The sequence below is a fragment of the Bos indicus x Bos taurus genome, chromosome 13 (genome assembly GCF_003369695.1).
Source record: "Bos indicus x Bos taurus breed Angus x Brahman F1 hybrid chromosome 13, Bos_hybrid_MaternalHap_v2.0, whole genome shotgun sequence".
Classification (NCBI taxonomy): Eukaryota; Metazoa; Chordata; class Mammalia; order Artiodactyla; family Bovidae; genus Bos; species Bos indicus x Bos taurus.
In genome coordinates this window covers 15,705,570-15,728,810 of record NC_040088.1, presented here as the reverse complement: position 1 = coordinate 15,728,810, position 23,241 = coordinate 15,705,570, and the positions used below count along the sequence as shown (strand labels likewise).

The window sequence follows — 23,241 nt, the reverse complement described above, 5'->3', positions numbered from 1 at the left end:
TATGGAATCCTAAGAAAATAGCCAGGACTGTAAGAGGAAGCAAAGCTATCATGGTGTTTGACTTTTCTGAGGGGGAGATCTAAGGACCACTTACAGCAGTCATCTGGGGTCCTTGTTCAAAATGTTGATTTGTTGACCCCAATTCCAGGGAATGGGAGGGTGAGTATGGCAGACTGTTTGGTTCAAAAATATGTGTTGGCTCGCATGTGGAAATGTCTGCTTCTCATTCCTTTGGAAGCAGGAATACATCCATAACATGCTACATTAAAAAAGGAGTTCTCAGGGCTGCCAACCTTCCAGTAGAGGTTGAGTAGTAGTATATTTCTCCTACATAAGAAAAAAAAAATGTCCCTTCCTGGGAGAGTTATACTTCTTCATCTGTTTAATGTCAGACTTAGCCATTACAACTTGGCAGTAAATATTTTAGTGTATATCTGAAAGATTAAAAAAAAAGCATAACCACAATACCTTGATCACACCTAAATGTTTCATAACAATTTCCCAATATCAAATAGTGTTCAGACTCTGCTGTCTCATTATTTTCTCCCTGATGAGCTGTTTGAATTAGCTGTACAGTTTCAAGGTCAACCCAATCAGATGGCAGGGTTGGCACTTTCTTGAAAAACTGAAGGAGTCAACTGAAGAGATGGCCACGCCACTTCTCTGGGCAGTTGGGTTGGGGAGTATCTATCTTCTTACAGGATTCCAAGCAGCTGACAAGAAAACCTAACATACAAGAATCACATAAGTGAGAAGTTACATGAGAGAAACCAGAGGGTGGGGAGTTAGGCAGGACACTGTCAGTACACGCCACCCTGACTGACACACTGTGGGCAGAGCACACACTTTAAGCTTCTCAGTAGTCGAGGCAGAAAAGAGAAGCCTGGTCAGATCCAGCACCCAAAATTAACTCCAGGTACAGGAAGAACAATTCTTGGCACTAAGATCAGGTGAGAATGTCTTAGAAGAATCCTTTTATAAAAGTGGTACTGTGAAGTATTCTGATAATAAACACGACGACAGATGTTCTGGGGTGTGCCCAAACACCGACTCCACAAGGTGTTTGTCTACAGCTAGAAAGCAGTTGAGCATTCATACATATTCTGTGAGTGTGGAATACATACCTTATGTGAGTATGTCCACAGAGGCACTGTTATTCTAGGTTCCTGATGCCTTGCACCTGGAAATACATCCCAATTTGCCTGGCAGAGGTCCAGTTTATGCCCCTGAACCCGGCCTTTCACTCTCCGATAAAGCATACTGTCATCTTAGAAAGCACCTGGCAGACCCTGGCCTCCCCAACTCACCCTGTTCCATAGATGTGCAAAATTCTTCAGGCCTACATGATAGAGACTCTCCTAGTATTTAGCTGAGTCTGTCCTGGTGGATTCTCCACACCTCTACCCAGATTCCTGGAGCTGAGTAAACACTTGTTTATGCTAACACCTGTATGAACCTGATCATTTGTATGCAAGTGAACAGATAGGTTTATATATACAAGTATATATATACGTGTGTGTGTGTGTGTGTATATATATATATATATATGTATATATATATATATATTATACAAGTCCAAGAGGGCTATACCTTAAAGTCAGTGGAAAACCCCCATTATAGTACAATTCAGGAAAGGCAATTCAGCAAAGAACTGTCTCTTTTCAAGCTGGGGGATAACTGATCTGGCTTCCTGAAGGAGACCCAAGGGCAGCTAGGATTTTCTTAGGAAGCCAGGAGTTCTAGTATAGTTCATGAACACATGGGAGGCTACTTATTGTTTTTGCTGCCTTCATTCCACCTCTGATAATCTCATTCTCAGAAGACCCTCTGAGGGACCATTCGTTTCCAGTTCTCAGTCCATGCGGTTCAGGTAAAGCTGAGCACACCTGGGGAGTGTATGACCAGGTTTAAGCCAGTCAGTATGCCGTATTTCCTTGCCCTAGTGGTTGATTCAGGGATGGATATGTGCCCAGCTAGATGCTTTTGCCAGGAATTTTTGGAAAAAGGCTTGATGCTAAGAGGATGTGACATGAGTTGACCATCTAGTTACCATGTGACACCTGGGTCAGCAGGAGGCACAATGTTACGATCAGAAGCAAGTCTTGATTATGTCCTAAGTGCCTCAATGCAGCTGTGTCGCAAGTCAGAATTACTTGGACTTTTTAGATTATGCGAGCTATTTTTGCCTAATAAAAATGAATTGGGTTTCCTATTACTTGTAACATAAAAGACTTTACTGGTACAATGATGAAAACTCCAAATCCTATGCCTCCTAAACATGGCCAAGACAGATGGGCTATATTTCAAAGCAGGAAGTACCAGTTAACCATCAGAGGCAGAGAAAAACTTCTATAAAATACCTATGGAACATTTTGAGGACTATCTGTGGAAAATCTATCATTTGGAAGTTGTACAATGTAACAGTGATCAAACTTTCATGTGATTGTTGGCAATGAGCTAAATACTAGATGCCATCTCAAGAAACAACGGATTTTAATTAGTAGTTATTTTAGACCATTCTATCTGAAATAGTTAATTAGGAAAGATAAGATAGTCCATGGAGACCATTCCTAGTTTGTGGCAATAAAACCACTCAGCAACATCTAGGGTATTATTTAGATGCTTTCTGTAGTAGAAGTCTTTGAAAGCAAAATGACCCATTAGAGACAGTTGGGCTAAGAGAACTTTCTGAGGCAGATGAACTAATTCTCATCAAGGAGAGCTAAACTCTAATGGTTTTAAATGGTCCATGTGGTTGAAAACCCACTGACCTGGGAATTAGAAAGCCTAAAGTCTAGTTTCAATTCTGATACTAAATTAGCCCGTTTATTCTGACCAAGTCCTTTCAACTTCCATAGGCTGTTTTTGTTTCTTTCTATAAAATAAAGAATTTAGATGATTAAAGTCTCCTCTAGCTTTAAGATTATGATCTGGTAATTTGCACATGGCCATTACACTCTCTCTGTAAACAGGAAGTCTTCATCATATAAATGGTAATTTATAGAATATAGAAATCAGGGACTTCACTGGTAATGGTTAAGACTCCAAGCCTCCAATGCACGGGGCATGGGTTTGTTCCATGATTGAAATTAAGACCCCAGATGGTACACAGTGTGACCAAAATAAATAAATATATAGAAATAATAAGTGGCATTTATTTAATTTACCCTTGTACTTATGTGTTAATATAAACCCTGTTTTGTATACTTGGGCCCTTATTGAAAATTAGACAAAAATAAAGAAGGGTCAATGTCATTAAGAATTAAAACTATAAAGCATGGTGTTCACATATACATCACTCAGTGGGCACTTTGCTTTGAGTTGTAATAATACGATGCATGTTCTCAGATGCTTCCAGTGAAACAGTGGGGACAGATTATAGTTTAACTAAATGAGTGTTAAATCACAGAAGCAGCACACAGTTTCTGAGTCTGCAGGAGGAGAATACTGGAGTTGTGAATTTAGAGAAGCCTTACAGCTGACATAAGGATATTTTAAAGGATCAGTGGAGAATTTTAGGCAGAGATGATCATGTAAGGAACCCTGTTTTCCTTACAGAAATAAAGAGAATAGTTGGAAAATGAGTGTGTGTATGTGTGAGTTCTGATTTTTCCCCTGGTGAATTTGCTCTATGAGCTATTGACAGCAAACTTTGATTGGATATCCTATGTTGCAGGCTACCTTACATGTTCTCACATTTAATAAAAACTTTTTAAACTTCATCTTACAACTAAGATTAAATGACAGCTAGGAAAGGCAAAGTGAGGATTCCAAATTCGACTTGTCTCCAAAGCCTTTGATCTTTCCACGACTACCATTTCTCTCCAGGAATGAGAATTTGCTTCACAGCTCTAAAATACACAGATTCTGAACCCTCTCACTTCCTTCCAGTTAGTTGCCTACCCATTAATCATTTCCTCTACTCCAGTGTATCAGCTAGTGGAATCTTTCTCAAGTAGGTTACTGGAATTTTCTGTAGCATGTTTCCAATGCAGTTTTTTAGGACACACCCCTAGATATTCTGATTCGGGATTGGATTGGGGGTCAGCATTTAAAACATGGGTCGTGAGACTGGAGGAAACACTGGGCCGATGTCCTAACAGATCTACCCATTTCTAATTTTCTTGTTTCAATCGATTCTCCCTTCTCAGAGTTACTCTCAGGGTCTCTGGAGACTTCCATACTGGTTTCCATCGTTTTTATTTACTGCTAATTATCAACTTTTTTTGGTTTTGTTTTTAGTTTGGCTGCCCCGTCTTAGTTGCGGCATGCAGGACCTAGTTCCCGGACCAGGGATGCAACCCAGGCGCCCTGCATTGAGAATGCCAAGTCCTAGCCACTGGACCACCAGGGAAGACCCCAAACACCACTGCTTATCATGCATTTACTCATTTACTCCCAGGACACCCTCGCCTCTCCACTCTGGGACAGAAACTCATGAAAGAGACCAAAATTGCACTGCCTGGCCGCACGATAGGCGCCCAATATTTACTGAACCACAAAATCCACTAGGTAGTTACTATTATCCTCCAATCGGAAAATGTGGAGGAGACTAAAAGAAATCATACACCCGTGACAGCTTACAACGTAATGTTAATTTGGGATGCACTGCTTCCTTGCCCACCGCGTACCGCAGGCGGCGACAAACTCTTGGACCAGCGGTCTCTTGCCAAGCTCAACCTTCCAGTAGCGTGCTGCCGCCCTCCGGGTCACCCCAAACTCCTAAGGCCACTCAGAACCCAGGTCCGCTACTCTAAAGAGGAAGAGAGGCGCGCCCTCCCTCCAATATGGCGGAGCCGATCACATGGGTCCGGAGCGGGGCCGAAACGCAGATCACGTGGCTCGGAGGGGGTGGTTACGGGGGCGTAGCCGTAACACCGCGGAACCTCCTAGATCCAAGCTCCTCGCGGGCCACGCCCCCCAGCCCCTTTGGGGGCTGGTGCGCGGCGGAGGGGTGGAGCCTTCCTTGTGACCTTTCACCCCAGCATGGCAGCGCCCGTGGGACCGGTGAAGTTCTGGCGACCCGGTAAGGCCCTTGGTGGAACGCTGGGCAGATGCGGCGGCCCGACTTCGGTCTTGGCCCCACGGCCAGCCTGCTGGGGCCTGAGGACCTGCTTGCAGCCCTGACCTCGGCGGGTTGGCCACTGCCGCGCTGGTGGCCTCGGAAGCTTAGGCGTGCACAGTGGTCCCGAGGGATTCAGGGATCCGCACCCGGCTTGGGCAGAAATTCTCTGTGACCTCGTTACAGTCTCAGCCTCCCCGGGCCTCGTTTTCCTCGTTTCCTGGTGCCTGTCTTGCCCAACCCGTGAGATGGGGAAAAGCTGAAGCGCCCACGCGTGTCCTTTTACCGCCCTGGGGCTACGCTGGGACGGGACAGGTGGTGCTGCCCTGGGTTTAGGAGTTCAGGTTAGGAAATCAGACTGCCTGGATTAGAATTCTAAGTTCTGCCATAGAGTAGTAGAGTTCCTCTGAACAAGTTCCTTCTTAGCCTTAGACTTCTCATATGTGAAATGGGAGGAATAATAACACCTATCGTATGGGCTAGAATACGGAGAACGTGCGCGCGTTGTTTCATGTACAGTAAGTAAGTGCTCGTTAAAAGGGAAAGCATCTTAGTATGTTTTAGGGTAATTTTTGTCCACCCCGCGTGTCTGCCAGAAGTGAACACTCTCCGCGTTGGCTGTCACCCACTTCCCGTCTTGCAGGCTAACACAGTCTCAGCCGCCAAATGGTTTGCTTGTTTTGTTTGAATTTACTCATTAATCAAGATTTTGTTGAATGTTTATGTACCAGACCCTCCCTCCCCTTCCATCAGTTTCTTGTGAAAAACAAAAGTTTCTTAATCGTTGCCAACTTACTTTTGTCCACCACTTGAACCTCTGTAGGTCTAGATGTGTAAAGTATATTGCAGCAAAAATGAAATAAGACAGAGAAGGGTAATATAGGGGAAGGTTTTCAAGGGTATTTTAGAGCGAGTCCCTGAAATTCTGACCATGCGTATCAGTGATGCGGAAGAAAACCCAAGCAAGGGATGTGTTAATTCTTTTTTAAAATCTGTAGTTTGTCACTTAACGAGTTTTATGATTTTATGATTCAGCATTTCAAGTCCTCAGCCACATCCTGAGTTTTATTTGCAGCCAAAACTAAGGTCCAGTTAGGTAGTGAGTATCCAGTTAGGATACTCTCTGTTTTATCTCTTTGAGCCTTTAATAACAGGTCAGAGTGTTAAGTACAATAAAGGTCTGAATAAATTGTTGAAAATCAGGCCAAGATACTCTTTTGGTTAAAGAACATGGGATTACTCCCAGAGTTCTCTTCCATTGTTTCGCTCTTTCACTGTAGTTTTACTTACTGAACACCTAGCCTTGTGGTCAGGAGACAAATATCTCTAGACCAAGGCTCTGCTCTCAAGATTTATGCTTTCTCTCTCTCAATTGTAATACGAAGTCGGATATCCTCTTTAAGAGATTTTAAAGTGAGACAGAAAAAGGGAGTGGTAAGGAAGAGGAGCTCTGGTAGGATCAGACTGTCGAGACTATCCTGACTGCCATTTTCTAACTTGGTGATTTGGGAAAATCACAGTTACTCTATCTGTAAATTGGGCAAAGCACCTACCCAGAGGATTGTTTTGAGGATTAAATGAGAATACATGTCAAGCTCTTAGCCCTAGATACATATTTAACTATTATAATTCATGGAAGTATTGGAGAGAGGAGGGCTTCCCTGGTGGCTCAGACAGTAAAATGCAGGAAAATTGGGTTCAGTCCCTGGGTTGGGAAGATCCCTTGGAGAAGGGAATGGCTGCTCACTTGGGTATTCTTGCATGGAGAATTCAGTTGTCAGAGGGGCCTGGCAGGCTCCAGTCCATGGGTCACACAGAGTTGGCTGAACGAGTAAGCGCACACACAGATAGATGAGAGGGAGAGGTTAAATGTGTGGATAAGATATCATTCATCAAGATAGTGATATTTTTTCAGATGAACGCTGAAGCACAAATAAGGCTTTGTGCCATGGAGAGGTAGGAGAATGGAACTCTAAAGCGTGTAGCACTAACAAAGGCAGAGTGGGATGGTGCCTCAGCAGTGTCCAAAACACCAAAGTAGTTGAGTAGCATGGGGATGCTTAGTGGTAGGATATGTTTTGGGGCGGGTCTTCCCAGGTAGCTCAGTGGTAAAGAATCCGCCTGCCAACATAGGAAACACAGATTCATTTGATCAAAGATCCCCTGGAGAAGGAGATGACTACCCATTCCAGTGTTCTTGCCTGGAAAATCCCATGGGCAGATGAGCCTGGCAGACTGCAGTCCATGGGGTCACAGAAGAGTTAGATACAACTTAGGAACTAAACAACAACGAACTAAACAACAACAGCAACACAGCGTGGGGCGTGGCAGAACATGAAGCCAGAAGGGTAGGTAGGGGCGTCATCGTGAGAAGTCTTCATGTAAGAATTCAGATTTCACTGTTTTTAAGCGGGAGATAACATGATCTAGTTTATTCTTGGAAGATAACTGGCATTAGTGTGCAAATGCTTAGGGGAGGAAATTAAGGTCAGGGACACCCTTAAGAGAAGATGCTGCTAAAACCGAGGAGGGATATTGAAACCCGCGATTCTGGGATTCTGGCGTGTGAGCAATAGGGAGGGACCTAATTGGAGAGACGTTTTAGAGGCAGATACAGAGGAAGGTGAGGTCAGTAATGACTCAGATTTCTGGGTTCGGTGACTGTCTAGGTAAGTGGTTCTCAAATTTTGCTGTGTAGTTGAATCACTTGGGAAGCTTTTAAAAACTCCTGCTATTCAGTTTTACTCCATGGTGATAAATGAGAAGTCTGCTACTGCTGCTGCTAAGTCGCTTCAGTCGTGTCCAACTCTGTGCGACCCCATAGACGGCAGCCCACGAGGCTCCCCCGTCCCTGGGATTCTCCAGGCAAGGACACTGGAGTGGGTTGCCATTGCCTTCTCCAGTGCAGGAAAGTGAAAAGTGAAAGTGAAGTCGCTCAGTCTTGTCCGACTCTTAGCGACCCGGGAGCCCACCAGGCTCCTCCATCCATGGGATTTTCCAGGCAAGAGTACTGGAGTGGGGTGCCATTGCCTTCTCCGAAATGAGAAGTCTAGAGGGGCTCAGAACCAAGCATCAGTATTTTTTAAAGATCTCCAGGTGATTCCAGTATGCATTAAAGTTTGGGAACCACTGGTCCAGGTAAACTGTTCTGTCATTAACTGTAATGAATTTGATGACACTGGACACTTTGTGCTAGTCACTTTTACTTACGTCATCTTATTAAGTGGTCACGATGTCTTGTGATGGAGGTATTACTCCATTTTACAGATGAGGAAACTGAAGTTGAAGGTGTGAAAATAGGATACGAGAAATACACAGGGAAGGTCAGGGAAGTGACTGAGACTGGGTATAAGGGCAGAGGAACATGTGTCCTACAGGCTGGGAGTCACAAGCTCAGGTAGCTCCAGGGGCCTGTTGGACAATCTAAATGAGTGAAGCAGCAGGGTGGAAGCAGTAAGGAGAGGAAGGAACTGTGGCAAACTCGAGTGTGTACTGTGGAGTGTGTACTGTGTCAATTAGCCCGAGGTATACAATATCCTGTCTAAAGCAGGAAGCTCTGTGTGGTTCCACCCAAAGGTTGTCACATGGCCTCAACACCCAGATTAGAATGCTAAGTTTTTACATGTTTTAAACTAATGATTTCAAACATTTTAACGATGGCATGTTTGGGGACCTCATAGTTTGTGATCTTTACCATTTTGTGATCTCTGCCTTAAGATCTTTGTAGGAGCTGCCTGAGTTTTGTGTAGGGAAAAAAAAATTTGACGTGTTAGTCCAAGTGAATCAGAAGGGCCTGGCCATTTTCCTTCCTTCATTCAACAGATATTTAGTGATAAATCAGTGTTTGACCACGTGTCTGGCAAAGACTTTATAGCAACAGCTTTGAAGAGTTTTTGATCTGATACACAGCAAGAAATGTGCTGTGATCTAGCACGCACGCACATGTGTGTGCACACACACAATTGAAGAGAGTTGCACAAAAACAACAGTGCTTTTTGGAATGCACTCTGATACTTCTGTTTGATTTCTAGTTTAGCATGAACAAAGGCAGAGTGGGATGGTGCCTCAGCAGTATCCCAAACACCAAAATAATTGAGTCGCATAGCATATTAAAGAAGTTCATGAGTTTTATAACCCATTGATGGATCACCACTTAAACTGAAAAATTGGGTTAGAAGGAATGCTGAAGAGGGGGAGGGGGCGTGCTGTTATCAACTTATTTTATAGATGGAGAGGTGAAGGCCTTTATAATTTATAAGAATTACAAACTTGTTACTCATTTAAGCACTGAGAATATTCCCAAGGGAAAAACAAACCCTAGGCAGCCAGAATGGACCATGGTATGTATAGACAGCCAGGAAGCAGTCCTAGTTTGGCTGAATGGAGTCTTTTGTATGGAGGAGACGTGCTCCTCATTGATTGACAGCACCTGTTCTTGTAAAAGACCTCATAACCGCATGTACCGAGGTGAACTTGGCTATAGGTTAGAGACAGGAGGGTTGGGGTAGTCAGGAAGACACCTGGGTGGATTAAATCTTGGAGTGGGAGGAGGTGAGACGTAGGAGCAATGTTAAAAGATTCTAAGCATGCTATAAAGGTTTAAAATGTGTTGAAAAGAAGAGAATTCAGGATGAAAGCAGAGCTGATGAAGATAAGCTATTTCTTTGCTCTAGTTTTCTGGAGTGAAGATCACAAGGAATTAATCCGATGTAGTGATAATAAAGGGAGAAAGGAAAGGAAATGTGCCTCTTTGAGTGCAGGCTTTGTTCCAAGTCCTGTTCTGTCTTTTATCTTGTTGAAAGGAAGGTCAACATTTTGGCAAAAACAATATAGTAGTGCCCCACTTACCTGATTTTTGACGGTCTTGGACCTCCGGAATACAACTATGTTCCTAGAAATGAATGGAAAAGGAATCAGAGAGCTACAGCGGTGATTCTGAACTTAGCTCTGGGGGTGGTCTCTGGACCTCCAGCGTTTTTGTGTTCTCATAAATTACTCCCTGGTGTATTTTTCAGGAGATGGAGTTCATAGGCTCTATTAGATTGTCAGGGGGGTTTGGGACCCTTCTAAAAATGTAAAAGTAAATCACTGGGCTAAGTATTCTGATCACAAAACCTTTGCACTTTTACATAGCATCATGGATTATGCATTCAGAAAACCTGGGTGATGATAGTATTGGGTAATTATTCTTGAAGCACCCCTCACAGAGGGCTGTGAACTTCTAGGGAGGGTTTTTATTAATTCCCAAAGGCGACAGTCTCTTGTGCTGAACAAGTCTTATTTTTAGAGATACCTTTCTTATGTTGAATTGAATTCTGAACCCTGTTCCATTTACTTACAACTCTTGAGTTCTGTCTTGGGATGCACAAACAATTTGGTGTGACAGACTACAGAGGCTGATCATAAAAATGGAACCCATGTTACTCCTAAGGCATTTTCCTTTTCAGGCTAAAAATTCATAGGACCTCAAACAGTTTTTCAAACAGGCAGGATGTGGCTTCCCTATTCTTTTCCTCCCTGAGTCCCAGTTTGTTACTGTTCTTACCAAGAAGCCACTGTGGTAGGACTTGCTGGGTGGTCCAGTGGCCAAGATGCCTGCTCCCAATGCAGGGGAGCCCAGGTTCAATCTCTGGTTAAGGAACTAGGTCCTACACGCTGCAGTTAAAGATCCTGCATGCTGCAACTAAGACCCAGCACAGCCAAATAAATAATTAAAAAAAGAAGAAGCCACTGTGGGTATCTGGTGTCTAATCTGCTCAGCATAGTAGACCAGCACTTCCTTCCCAACCACTTCAGTTCTGTGACTCAAATAGAAGCTGCCAATTGTTGTAGCCCGTTCCAGGGCCATGGTTGACTGGATCGGGCAGGGCAATGGCCTTAAACTGGGGGAAAGAAAGCCGTCCCCACCTTCCAAATAGCACACACCTGGGACTCCCGGTCCCCCTCCCTGGGTCTTTCTCCATCACCACTTGATGCTCTAAGTCCTCTTCCTTTGGAAGGAAGAATAAGAGAAGCAAGTCAGCTGCTCAGAGGTGGGGCCTGCATCTGTAGTGTTCACTGCTGTATCGCTGGCACAATCATCTTTGTTCTGTGGATGAGTGAGTGAATGGTGGAGGAACTGTGAGCCTGAGCTCTGGCATTGGCTGCAGCCTTGATTCCAGCTCCTGTAGAGAACCCAGCCCAGAAAGGAGCTTGTTAAGAGGAGCAGAGAAAGAAGGAGAAAGGCCAGGCGGTGTTTGAGTCCCTGGTACCCCTTGACCCTGAACCTTGCTGCCATCGTACGGTGTTAGGATTCTTCGTTTGCTTCAGCTAATTCCTGGTGGGTTCCCACCACTTATATTAAGAGTTTGGTAATAATCCCAGCCTGGTGACCAGAACTCAACACCTTGTCCTCCGTCACCTACAGTTGTGTGTAAACAATTTGCAGCCCAGTGGGACTGCCATCTCCTCTGTTCTTGACACCAGTATGATGTTTTTCTGTAGTCTCACAGGTACCTTTCTAAATGTTTTCCTGAAATTACTCTTAGTGGTTTGAAATAAAAACGCATGGCTTCCATTGTATATCTTCATCTTTGAATTTGTAATTTTCTCACAATTTTCCTGTTCCTTGTATCAGAGAATCTGAAAAAAAAACAAAACCCAAAAACATTTCTGTTGCAGGTACAGAGGGGCCAGGTGTCAGCATCTCTGAAGAGAGACAAAGTCTAGCTGAAAACTCGGCAACAACTGTTGTTTACAACCCTTATGCTGCCCTTTCTATAGAGCAGCAGAGGCAGAAGCTGCCAGTGTTCAAGGTACATTGAATAAGCATGTTCAGTCGTCGGCCCGAAGCAGCCTGCAGTGGCTTAATACTTGGCACTGAAGTGAATAATGTTCCTCTTACTGTTAATGATCCTTTAGAATGCAGTGAGCTCAGAGATGGCCTATCTGAAGGGTGTCTTTAGAATACTTGTGTGTGTTAATCTTATAAATCCGGAAAGTCCTTAAGGTTTTTTTCAATTAGATCTTGCATATTGGAAAAACTGAAAGAAATGAAGTGACATTCTTTTTTTCCCCTCTTTGCTTTCAATTATGGACAAGTTCAAACATACAGAAAAGTAGAGAAAACAGCACAGTGAACTTTCATGCATCCATTTTCAGTAGCTTACTGGCATATGGCCAATTTTAGCTTTTTTAAGGCATATTTTTTGACACAAGATTAATTAGAAATATCAGGTTCTTTCTGGAGAAGGCAATGGCACTCCACTCCAGTACTGTTGCCTGGAGAATCCCATGGATGGAGGAGCCCGGTGGACTGCAGTCCAGGGGGTCTCGAAGAGTCGGACATGACTGAGTGACTTCACTTTCACTTTTCACTTTCATGCATTGGGGAAGGAAATAGCAACCCACTCCAGTGTTGTTGCCTGGAGAATCCCAGGGATGGCAGAGTCTGGTGGGCTGCCGTCTGTGGGGTCTCACAGAGTCGGACACGACTGAAGCGACTTAGCAGCAGCAGCAGGTGGTTTCTGTTGAAGAGGTTAACGCCCACGGGGAGAGTGATGGCATTTGGGTGTGGTTATTACATACCACGTGCACATCCAGATGCATGATTTTATTAGTCTCATGAAATGCACTTACACTCATCTTGTCAGAAACCAAAGTGTTAAACTAGAATTCAGAGTATATTCATTTACAGTTAGCCATGGTTCTCCAGTACAGAGAATACAGTCCATGAGCACACTTTCTCCCTGTTGCCAAGTCCACATGGAAAGTCAAGCCATAATCAGAAAGTGGGCCCAGAGCCAAAGGCGGTTTAGATACAGTTGAAGGATATTTATTTCCTGTAGCCCCTGATGTAGGGTGATGAAGTCCCGCTGCCTCGTATGAGGCCCCTCGAACGACTCAAGTAGGTGGGGCCACCAGCACTGGTGTCTGTCTTTTCTTCTGTACAGTGTTGGGTGAAAGCCGTCAGGTTCTTGCTCTTAGAGAGTTTCTTTGTCTAGACTATGCTAAAAATTCCTCTTTTATTAATATGTTCTTTGTCCAAATGGATATGAAGCAGCTGCCTTCTGAATGTAGCCAAGTCACCTCCATCAGACTTTTCTGTGACCCCAGACATCTTAGTCACTCCTGTACTGACAGTCTGGGTTTCTTCTATAGATGATTAACCTCAACCATCATATGTGAATGTAAACCAGTTTGACCCTCAGAAGATAAGATTGTAGGTTCAGCATGGAGGGACACAGTTGGAGCTGTGATGAAGAGTCTAGACTTGAGCTAGACTTCAGAGTTCAAAGGCAGTTTTCATCATTTGTGTGCTGTGTGACCTTACTTCAGCACCTGAGCTTCTGTTTCCTGTCTGTAATATTGGACCTACCTCATAGGATTGTTATGAGGACCAGATGCCATAATCTACATGGAGCATTATTTAGTAAAATACCTGACATGTTATGCACATTTAAGTACAAGGTTAATTATTGTTTACTGAGTATTTACTTTTCTGGACTCTTCTTCATCCACCAGCTGTACTTGTAAAATATAATAAATGAAACAACAGATGGAAAAAAAAAAACAAGGATGGTAACATTGATCAAATTAAAAATGGTAAGATGAGAGGTGTAAGTTATTGATAAAAATCAAAGCAGAGTTTAAGCACAGTTGTAATCTCATAAGATATTAAAGATAAATCTAGGGCTTCCCTGGTGGCTCAGCCGGTAAAGAATCGCAGCAATGCAGGAGGCTCGGCTTTGATCCCTGGTTCTGGAGGATCCCCTGGAGGAATAAATGGCAACCTACTCCAGTGTCCTTGCCCGGAGAATCCCATGGACAGAGGAGCCTGGCAGGCTACAGTCCATGAGGTCGCACAGAGGTGGACATGACCAAAGTGACCTAGTACAGCACAGGAGACGAAAACGATAAAAGTAACTCATTCACCACCACACCCCCATTAAAACTTAAAGTGAAAGTAGCTTTAAAGATAGAAGTTGAAACTAAAGCAGCAGTAAATCTAAGGCTCATTCCCCCTTTCCCCAGTGCCATTTCAAGGTGACATTTCAGTTGGCTGCCTCCCGTGGGCTGTCATTTTCTCTGGGCCCTGGACACTGCAATGCAAGCTTGTATTCTTATTCCATTAAACTCAAACCTCGTTGAAGCTCAGTCTGGTCCTCTGCACCAGCTCTCCTCGATTTCCCTGCCTGTACCTGTTCGTGGTACCATCATTTTCCCAGTCTCTAAACTGGAAATCATCTTGTCATCTCTCTCTTGAATGTCACACATCATTTTGCGTGCAAATATGCATTTGCATTGCTTCATATTTAGCACATGAAGTAAATTAGTGCCTTCAGTTTCTTCACGCTTAAATCACTCTGGTATACCACTGCCCAGTTTTCTTGCAACACAGCACATACTGCCTCCTAAGTAAAGCCCAGACTGACTGTGTTGAAGGCCCTCACTACATCTCGTATTAGTAATTCATTCCCAAATCAAACCTGGAGCCTTTCATGGGCTTTTTCTAGCACCTCTTGAATAGAGTTCATATAGTTTGCTTATTTCCATCTTCTTATGTTATTTCCCTAGAATGCCATGTGTGTCTCTGTCTGTATTCGAATTGTCTTTCAAGTTGTCTTTGACCACCCACCCATTCATCCATTCATCCATTCAGCAGATGGATTGACAAGATATCAGTTACCAAAATGGTTGCAAAGAACCCAAACCTTTCCTTGCCTAAAACTAACCCAAAAGAAAGTGCAGAGTCCAGGCAATTGAAAGGAAAGCATCGAGATGAGTCATGAGACTGCCTGCAGCAGAATCCCCTTTGGGTGTTTGCAGAAATGGCAAATTCCTGGACTTACCCTAGCCCTGCTGAATCAGAAACCCTGGAGGTAGAGCTAGGAATCTTCATTTTTAACAAATAGTTAAATATCTATTTAATATCTGTTAAATCGATAATAAAAATATTCTAAAAGATTTTTACACTAAAACTGGAGAATTACATATTTAGACCCTGCTGCTGCTGCTAAGTTGCTTCAGTCGTGTCCGACTCTGTGCGACCCCATAGACGGCAGCCCACCAGGCTCCCCCGTCCCTGGGATTCTCCAGGCAAGAATATTGGAGTGGGCCGCCATTTCCTTCTCCTATTTAGACCCTAAATAATGTAAATTGGAACCCCCAAACACCCCAATACCTTATTTAAGCAATTAGGCAGCATCATATGTCTCAGTCTTCTGTGGAGTCAGATGAGTTGAACGGTGATGAGAGTAGGAGAATTTGGCAGATTTTTACCTCAAACCAGGAATTTATGGAATATCATCATGACTTTACAGATCAGTGGGTGTGTCTGTTATCAAATGTGGGTACAGAAGTACATTCTGAAACTGAGTACATGGGATCTTGGAGTTGTCTGTGACTTTCCAGTGGCCAAAATAGCATTTCTTCTCCCACTGAATGGGTAACAGAAGGCCCAGTTGAAATACAGAGGTAATGTGTAGGTGCTTTATTGTGCACTTGGCTGTAGAGGCAGAGATGAAAGCATATTCTTTTTGTTTTCACCAGCTAGTAAATGAAAAATAACGTGATGCATGCATATTGCACAAAGTTAAAGGGGTTCCTCATATGCCTGCTCCCTGCCCCCCACTTTCTTCCCCTCCCTGGAGACAGTACAGTTACCAGTGCCTTATTTTGCTTTTCCCCAAAGTAGTTTATATGTAAAGAAGCATATGTGTATTTACCCTTTTTTAAAAAAACATAAATAGTAGTGTATTATCACACTGTCCTGCATTTTGCTTTCTTACCATAGCAGACCTCATTGACCATTCCACATCAGTACAAGTAGGCATTTGTTCTTTTTAACGGCTACATATTATTCCATTATTGGAGTCTTTTCATAACTGTTTAATCATTCCCCTGTTGATAAACATATAGGCTGTTTGGATTTTTGGTACTTACAAACAACACTGCAATGAGCATGCTTGTATATACATCTTTGTCCACATGTATTAGGATAACTTCTTAAAAGTAGAATTCTTGAATCAAGAAGTATGTGCGTTATATATTTTGATAAGTTATTATATTCAGTTGCAATTGTGTTGCCTTATACCAACAGTACCTGAGATACATTTTGATAGATATTTGGAATATGTTTTGGTAGTTCCTTTTGAAAATGTCCTTTCTTTTGGCAAATAGCTCATTTCATAATGTTTAAATATCTTTGTTTAGGTCTTTTGAGAAAATGTATGTCTGTTTATAGTGTTTGGTTATATTTTTTTTCAGCTGAGGAATCACATATTATACTTGATAGAAAACTATCAGACAGTAGTGATAATTGGAGAAACAGGATGTGGGAAAAGCACACAGATTCCACAAGTGAGTATATATTTATTTATTTTTGCAACACTTTCTTTTTCTCTTTTTGTCTGTGCTGGGTCTTCATTACTGAGCACAGGCTTTCTCTAGTTGCAGCAAGCCTCTCTAGCTGTGGTGCACAGGCTTCTCACTGCGATGGCTTCTCTTTTTATGGAGCACAGGCTTTACAGCACATGGGCTCAGTAATTGTGATGTATGGGCTTACTGCCCCACAGCATGTAGAATCTTGCCAGACTGCAGATCGAACCCATGTCTCCTGCATGAGAGGCAGAAGAGGAGGGGTAAGATGGATGCTGCTATAGTTGTGAATAAAAATGGACAGTGTATTATAGAATTATACAATGCTATGGAAGAAATCTCTCTTAGAGGGCCAAATCATTTCTGCTGTGGATAGAAGTGGAAAGGAGGATCGGGAAAGGTTTTGTAAGAGAAATGGCATTTAATCTTGAAATGAAAGAAAGGGGGAAACAAGACAAAGAGATAGACTTTGAACGATCAGTGGGAGCCAGCTGGGAAGATGTCCTCATGCAGTGAATACTGTGGGTAGAGATACTGGAGTGCAGAGGTGTTTGGGGCTCAACAGAGTGGTCAGGTAGGATCAAGAGTGGAAAGACAGGGTGAAGTCGAAGTGTGTCTTAAGAGCCACGACTTGGAGGGTGAGGCATGATATTTAAGTGGTCAGGGATAAGAGTCCTTGCAGGTTTTTCTTTCCCTTTGAAGTATAGATTTTTTTGAAGTATAAGATACGTATACTTCCGATATCATAGATCATAACTGTAGCTTGGTAAACCTTCGCAGGTGAATACAGTACTGCCAGCACCCAAATCAAGAAATAGAACATCACTGGCACCCTGGAGGCCCTGTGTCCTCTTCTGGACACTTGCCGTTTCTTCCTGCTTCCGCAAGCATACACACACAAGCATAACTTTTATTCTGTCTTCTAGCATTGTAGATTAGTTCTGCCTATTTTTGAACTCTTACAAAGAAAAAGTAAAGCTTCTTTTGCCCAACACGATACTGGGTGTAGGTTGGGGCCCTGACACAGGTATTTCTTAAAAGTTCCCCAGGTGATCTAGTGTGCAGCTGGGGAATAGTAGACAGAGGGAAAGGACAGCAGAGGAGCGGAGACGGGAGACCTGGAGGGAGAACATACGAGTAGATGGTACCAAGACCCTAGCATAGAGAGAGCAGGACACTCAGCTTGTGAGCAGGGACCTCTCAGGTGTGCATGAAGAAAGAATGATTTAAAAATAGGTGATGTCAAGAAGGACTGGGAGGTTTTTGTTCAGAAGTGTGCCCATTGCTCTACTGTGGAAAAGAGAGGCAAGCACAAAACTGGGCCGAACTTCCATGGTCCGTTTGAGTGAAAGACAGGTCAGGCGGCTAGATTCTCTTACACCAGCGCCAGCAGGAACCAGGGCATCACCTGGGGAGAGGAGATGGTGATGTAATACTTGGAGAAGCCCAAGAAATACATCCCTGGAACAAAAATGACCTTTGCTGACATTAAAGAGAAGAAAGGGAAGACTTGCTAACTTATCTCAAAAAAGCTACTAATGAGTAATCGTTGGCCACTGTCTTATTTATTATGAAACAGAAATGTTTCATGAATTTTTGTGTGTACTGTATTTAAATTGATCTCATACACTAAAATTCAGATCATGCATGACTGATGGAATGTTTCTGTTGGACAATCCTGATTTCAATAAGATTGGTTTGTGGCTAAATGAATATGATCAGCTTTTTGAATTTTGATAGTAATTCTGGCTCAACACGTATTGTCACTCTCTTCCTCTTCTAAAGCGATGATTGAATGTGAATAAGGAATGTTAACCTTTTCAGGGAGGTGGTGAATGCCTTCTCCAGCCCTTTAGAGGATTGGTTATGTAGATTTCTAGAACTGATTATATTAATATATTAAAATACTGAGACAGTGCCTTCGCTGTCACATAGAACAGAACAAGATTCAGGTATGTTTCAATTAGTCTGTTAAGGCAAGGGTTGAAGAGACACTGACAATGTCCACTTTATCTTTTTGGTCTTAACTATGCCAATTTAATTAAAATTCTCTTATCTAAAATATTGCCTTTTAATGAAAGGCATTTTAGTGTGGTTTATGTGTAGAATCAAATAAAAGAGTATTTAGCACCTAAAAAACAAAACAAAACCCTAGCATATTATTTGTTTCTTAGAGACACAGGAAAAGGGCCGTGTTACATTTCTGAGTGATTATTGGTTATTAATAATAATTATAATAAACCAAGTAACAATAAGTAGTAATTATAAGTGCTACATAAAGGGATCACTTTACACATACTGTTTTATCCTCAGTGGCCCTGTGAGACAGGCACTGTTATTATCTTCATGTTACTGCTGAGGACAGCGTAGAGAGTGGTGAGATGGGGAGTGTAGAACAGAGGTTAATGGCCACATGGTATTAGATGATCTTAGTTTGTTTTGCATTAGTTGGTGTGATTGTTTAGTCAGCTGAGGATAAACTCTGTTAGGATAACAAAGAACCTGAAAATTTCTGTGGCTTAAGAGCACAAAGGTTTCTTTCTTCCTCATACTGTGTGGTCTTTTGGGGTTGATGACCCAAGGTGTGGGTTGCTCACACATGGTCACTGGGACCCAGGATGATGGTGCAGCTCCTGTCAGAGACTTGTGGATCTTGTAGTAGATGACAGGGTCATGAGCTGGCGCTTAAAACTGTGGCCTGGAAGTGACACTTGTCACGTTCATTGGTCAAAGCAAATGATGTGGCCAGGTCTGATTGCAGTAGGGTGGCGGTGCATGGAGTCCTCCCACAGTGATGGGTATCAGACACCTGGATCAGTGATACAGTACAGCGCAACCGTCTGGTCATTGCCCCCAGCAAGGCTTGGCTGCCAGGGGTCACAGCGCACCTGCTGGGGGGGCTGAGTCCAGGAAAGCATGTTCTGAAGGGGAGAAAGAACTGGGGTCTGAGGATCCAGCCTGGCAGTATGGCAGCAAACACAGGGAGTTTCTTTTTAAGTTTTATTTTAGTATTTTTAATTTTGGGGGAATATTTAATAGGTTCACATGGTTTAAAATTCAAGACACAAAAGGATATAAAAAGAGGAAGATTTCCCTATCTTCTTTTAACAGTTAAAAATTATTTTTAATTGGAGGATAATTGCTTTACAATATTGTGTTGGTTTCTGCCATGTATCTACATGGATCAGCCATAGGCATACGTATGTCCCCTCCCTCCCACCTCCCTGTCCTGTCTTCTGATACTTCTTTTATACAGATGTAATTGATGCTACAGTTTTCTTGGATAGAGATTTTTTTTTATTGGTTTTACACAGAAAGATAATTTTTACAGGAAAACACATATATATATATATTCTTCCCCTTTTGAAAATTCAGATGGTAGTGTCTGTACATATTTTATGCACCTTGTTTATTTTCTTTTTCCACTTAGCGTATCATCCTCTTTTTAGTTGCATAGATTCTACATCATTTATTTTTCCAGTTTCCAGTTGGTAGACATGTAGGTTGTTTCCAGTTTTATGTTCTCACAATGATGCTTTGAGTCAGTTGGCACCTGTCTCAGTTCATACATATACAGGTATACTTATAGAATAAATATAGTAGTTATAAGTTGCTGGGTCAAAGGGCATATGCATTTGAATTTAATTGTTTTTAAGGACCTGTATTGTTTTAGGAGTTTTGTAATGTGGACCATTTTTAAAGTCTTTATTGAGTTTGTTGCAGTATTGCTTCTGTTTTATGTTGTATTTTTTTTTGGCCATGAGTCATGTGGGATCTTAGCTTCCTGACCAGGGATCGAACCTGCACCCACTCCATGAGAAAGCAAAGTCTCAACTACTGTACCTCCAGAGAAATTCTAGGAGTTGTATTTTTAAAATAAGTGTTGTATTTTCTGAATAGGGGATCCATTCATGGTACAAAATGCAAAAAAACACAAAGGAATAAATGGTAAACAGTGAATTTTCTAAGCTTTGCTGGTGAAAATGACTAGAGGCTTGTGATTGATTATGTTATTGGCCCAAATACCTGCTCTCCTTGCTGTGGATTATCCTCTTTTTCCTTATTACTCAGTTACACTTCTCTGAGAGAGTCACAGTTTCCACCTTCTTGGGGAGCTAAATTTGAGTTACAGCATAGGAGAACTGGAAGGACTGAGGAACTGAAGGTCATGGCAAGAATATGAAGCAAGTTTTTGTCAACAAACTATTTTGCTAGATTTATGTAATATCTTTCCTTGGAAAAGTACAGCATGCCCTAGCACCCTGCACCAGTTTTGAAATTTCACAAACTGTATGTGGAAGCTAGATGATATTTTTTTCCTAGAGCTCTGTCAAAACAGTGGACTGTGAAAACAAGTTCTTTTGCTGCAATTTTTATTAAAGTTTTCAGTGGAGTTCTTCCTAATCCCACTGTTCAACAAGAAGAACAGATTTGATGACCCTTAAAAAGAGCAGAGAGAACTGAGGTGGAATTCCACAGTCTCCCTCTGTGACATCCACTGCCTTTTGATGTCTGCACTATACCTACATTTGCAGCATCTTTGTATTTCCACTTGTCAGCAAACATAAGCAAGCAGAAGTCTGAATCTCAGATATATTGAGAGATTGGCTTCATGGTCAGGTTTATTATCATAGACTTAGTTTTTCTTTGCCTTAACACTACTACTAAGAGATTGACACAAATGAGTGTGTTTTATTTTGGATGGTAGAATTGTGTCCTGGTTATGTGGTTTAAGCGCTGAAGAATTGATGCTTTTGAACTGTGGTGTTGGAGAAGACTCTTTCGAGTCCCTTGGACTGCAAGGAGATCCAACCAGTCCATCCTAAAGGAGATCAGTCCTGGTTGTTCATTGGAAAGACTGATGCTGAAGCTGAAACTCCAATACTTTGGCCACCTCATGCGAAGAGTTGACTGATTGGAAAAGACACTGATGCTGGGAGGGATTGGGGGCAGGAGGAGAAGGGGACGACAGGATGAGATGGCTGGATGGCATCACCGACTGACTCAACGGACATGAGTTTGGGTAAACTTTGGGAGTTGGTGATGGACAGGACAGCCTGGCTTGCTGTGATTCATGGGGTTGCAAAGAGTTGGACATGACTGAGCAACTTAACTATATGTGGGTTTGGTTTGTTGAGCTTGAATCCCAACTCTTAGATTTTTATCTGTGTCCTTGGACAAGTCCTATGACCTCTCTGTTTCCTCATCTCTTAATTGTTGATGATGCTGGTACCTTCCAAATTGGATTTTTTGTGAGGATTAAACTGGGTTATGCATGCCAGACAGTTGCTGACACTTAGTGATGTGCTTGGTGAGTCTTAGCCATTATTCTTATAATTGTCTTTCTGCATTTGTGTTGGTTGGGGTGATTGGTAGTATTTTGTATTCACAGTTTTTATGACAAAAACCCGACATTATCTAAAACAATTTGTTCCTTACAGTCATTTTTAAATTATTATTTTTAGCTAATTTTTGAGTATAGGAAAGTTGCAAAAGTAATACAAAATTCCCTTACACCCCTTACATCACTTCCCATACATGATACAGTAATCAAAAGTAGAACATTAATAATAGGGAGGGAGAATCCCAGGGACGGGGGACCCTGGTAGGCTGCTGTCTATGGGGTCGCACAGAGTCGGAAACGACTGAAGCGGCTTAGCAGCAGCAGCAGCAGCAGCAGCAGCAGCCTGTAGGTCTTAACTTAAATCTCATCAATTGTCCCACCAGTGTTCTTTCTCGGAAGATCAGATTCTTGCATTGGATTTAGTTGTTATTTCTTCCTGGTCTCCTGCAGTCTGTGAGAGTTCCTCAGTCTTTCTTCATCTTTTATGATCGTGACATTTTTTTTTTTTTTTTGATCGTGACATTTTTGAAGAGTACTGGGCATTTATTTTATAGAGTGTTCCTCGGTCTGGGTTTATGTGATGTTTTCTCATGATTAGAATGAGCTTGGATTTTTGGCAAGAATCCCATAGAAATGATGTGTCCTTATTGGTGCCTTGTATCAAGAGGGCTGAAATGTTAAAAAGTCTCATCTGGTGAGGTTTATTTGATCACTTTGTTAAGGTCCCAGGTTTCACCTGTAAAGTTTTTCTCTTTGTAGTTGTAAGTATCTTGGAGGAGATATTTTTAACCTGCAGATATTCTGCTTCTTTCACACTGTCACCCGCTGGTCGTAGCAGCCCTCAGTGGATCTTGTCTGCAGCACTTACTCAGGTGTTTGCCTAGTGATGACTTTACTCCCTTTCCCTTCTGCCTTTATTAAGTGACATCTCCGGTAAGGAAGAACTGTCCTTTCTCCTTTGTTTGTTTGTTTATCCAGTTATTTTTGTATATCAGTATGAACTCATGGTGATTTATTTTGTTGTATGGGTTAAAACCCAATGCTATAATTATTTATTGTGTTGGTCAAAATGGTCCAGCTTTGGTCATTAGGAGCTCCTTGAATTTGGCTCCTGTGTTCTTTCTAAAAGACTCCATTCATTTTTGAACACTTCCTTACTTTCTAGTAACAGAAAGTGTTTCATGCTCATCTTTTATTTTTCCTGCACGTTAGTGGGGTCAGCCACCTCTCCAAGGAGCCCTGATTCCTCTTATTGGGAAATGCTGTTTAAAAATCAGTATTTTGGTGCTAGAGTGCTCACTGTTACAGAGGTGTCTTTGCTATAAGTCTCAGTGGGCAGACTCAGTGGGCAGACTTAGGACTTCCTTAATTATGTACATATATTATGTATATATATAATATGTATTAAATATATATAATATACTTATTAAAGTGAAGTGAAAGTGAAAGTCACTCAGTTGTGTCCTACTCTTTGTGA

The 23,241-nt window shown here is 42.3% G+C and overlaps 1 protein-coding gene, 1 non-coding gene and 1 pseudogene across 2 annotated transcripts in view; all 3 read left to right on the top strand.

Moving 5' to 3' along the window:
- The first annotated feature begins 200 nt into the window (after positions 1-200).
- Positions 201-335, top strand: LOC113903760. Its single transcript, XR_003514298.1, has one exon. It is a non-coding gene; the product is annotated as a small nucleolar RNA U109 (small nucleolar RNA).
- Positions 336-4,881: 4,546 nt separating this feature from the next.
- DHX35 (DEAH-box helicase 35) overlaps positions 4,882-23,241 on the top strand; it is a 69,565-nt gene continuing 51,205 nt past the window's right edge. Inside the window, exons 1-3 of the mRNA XM_027558544.1 lie at positions 4,882-5,026; positions 11,723-11,856; positions 16,310-16,402. Of these exons, the coding sequence (XP_027414345.1) occupies positions 4,987-5,026; positions 11,723-11,856; positions 16,310-16,402 (267 nt within the window). The 5' untranslated portion in view covers positions 4,882-4,986. The remainder of the gene's footprint in view (positions 5,027-11,722; positions 11,857-16,309; positions 16,403-23,241) is intronic.
- Positions 16,744-19,473, top strand: LOC113902846 (annotated as a pseudogene).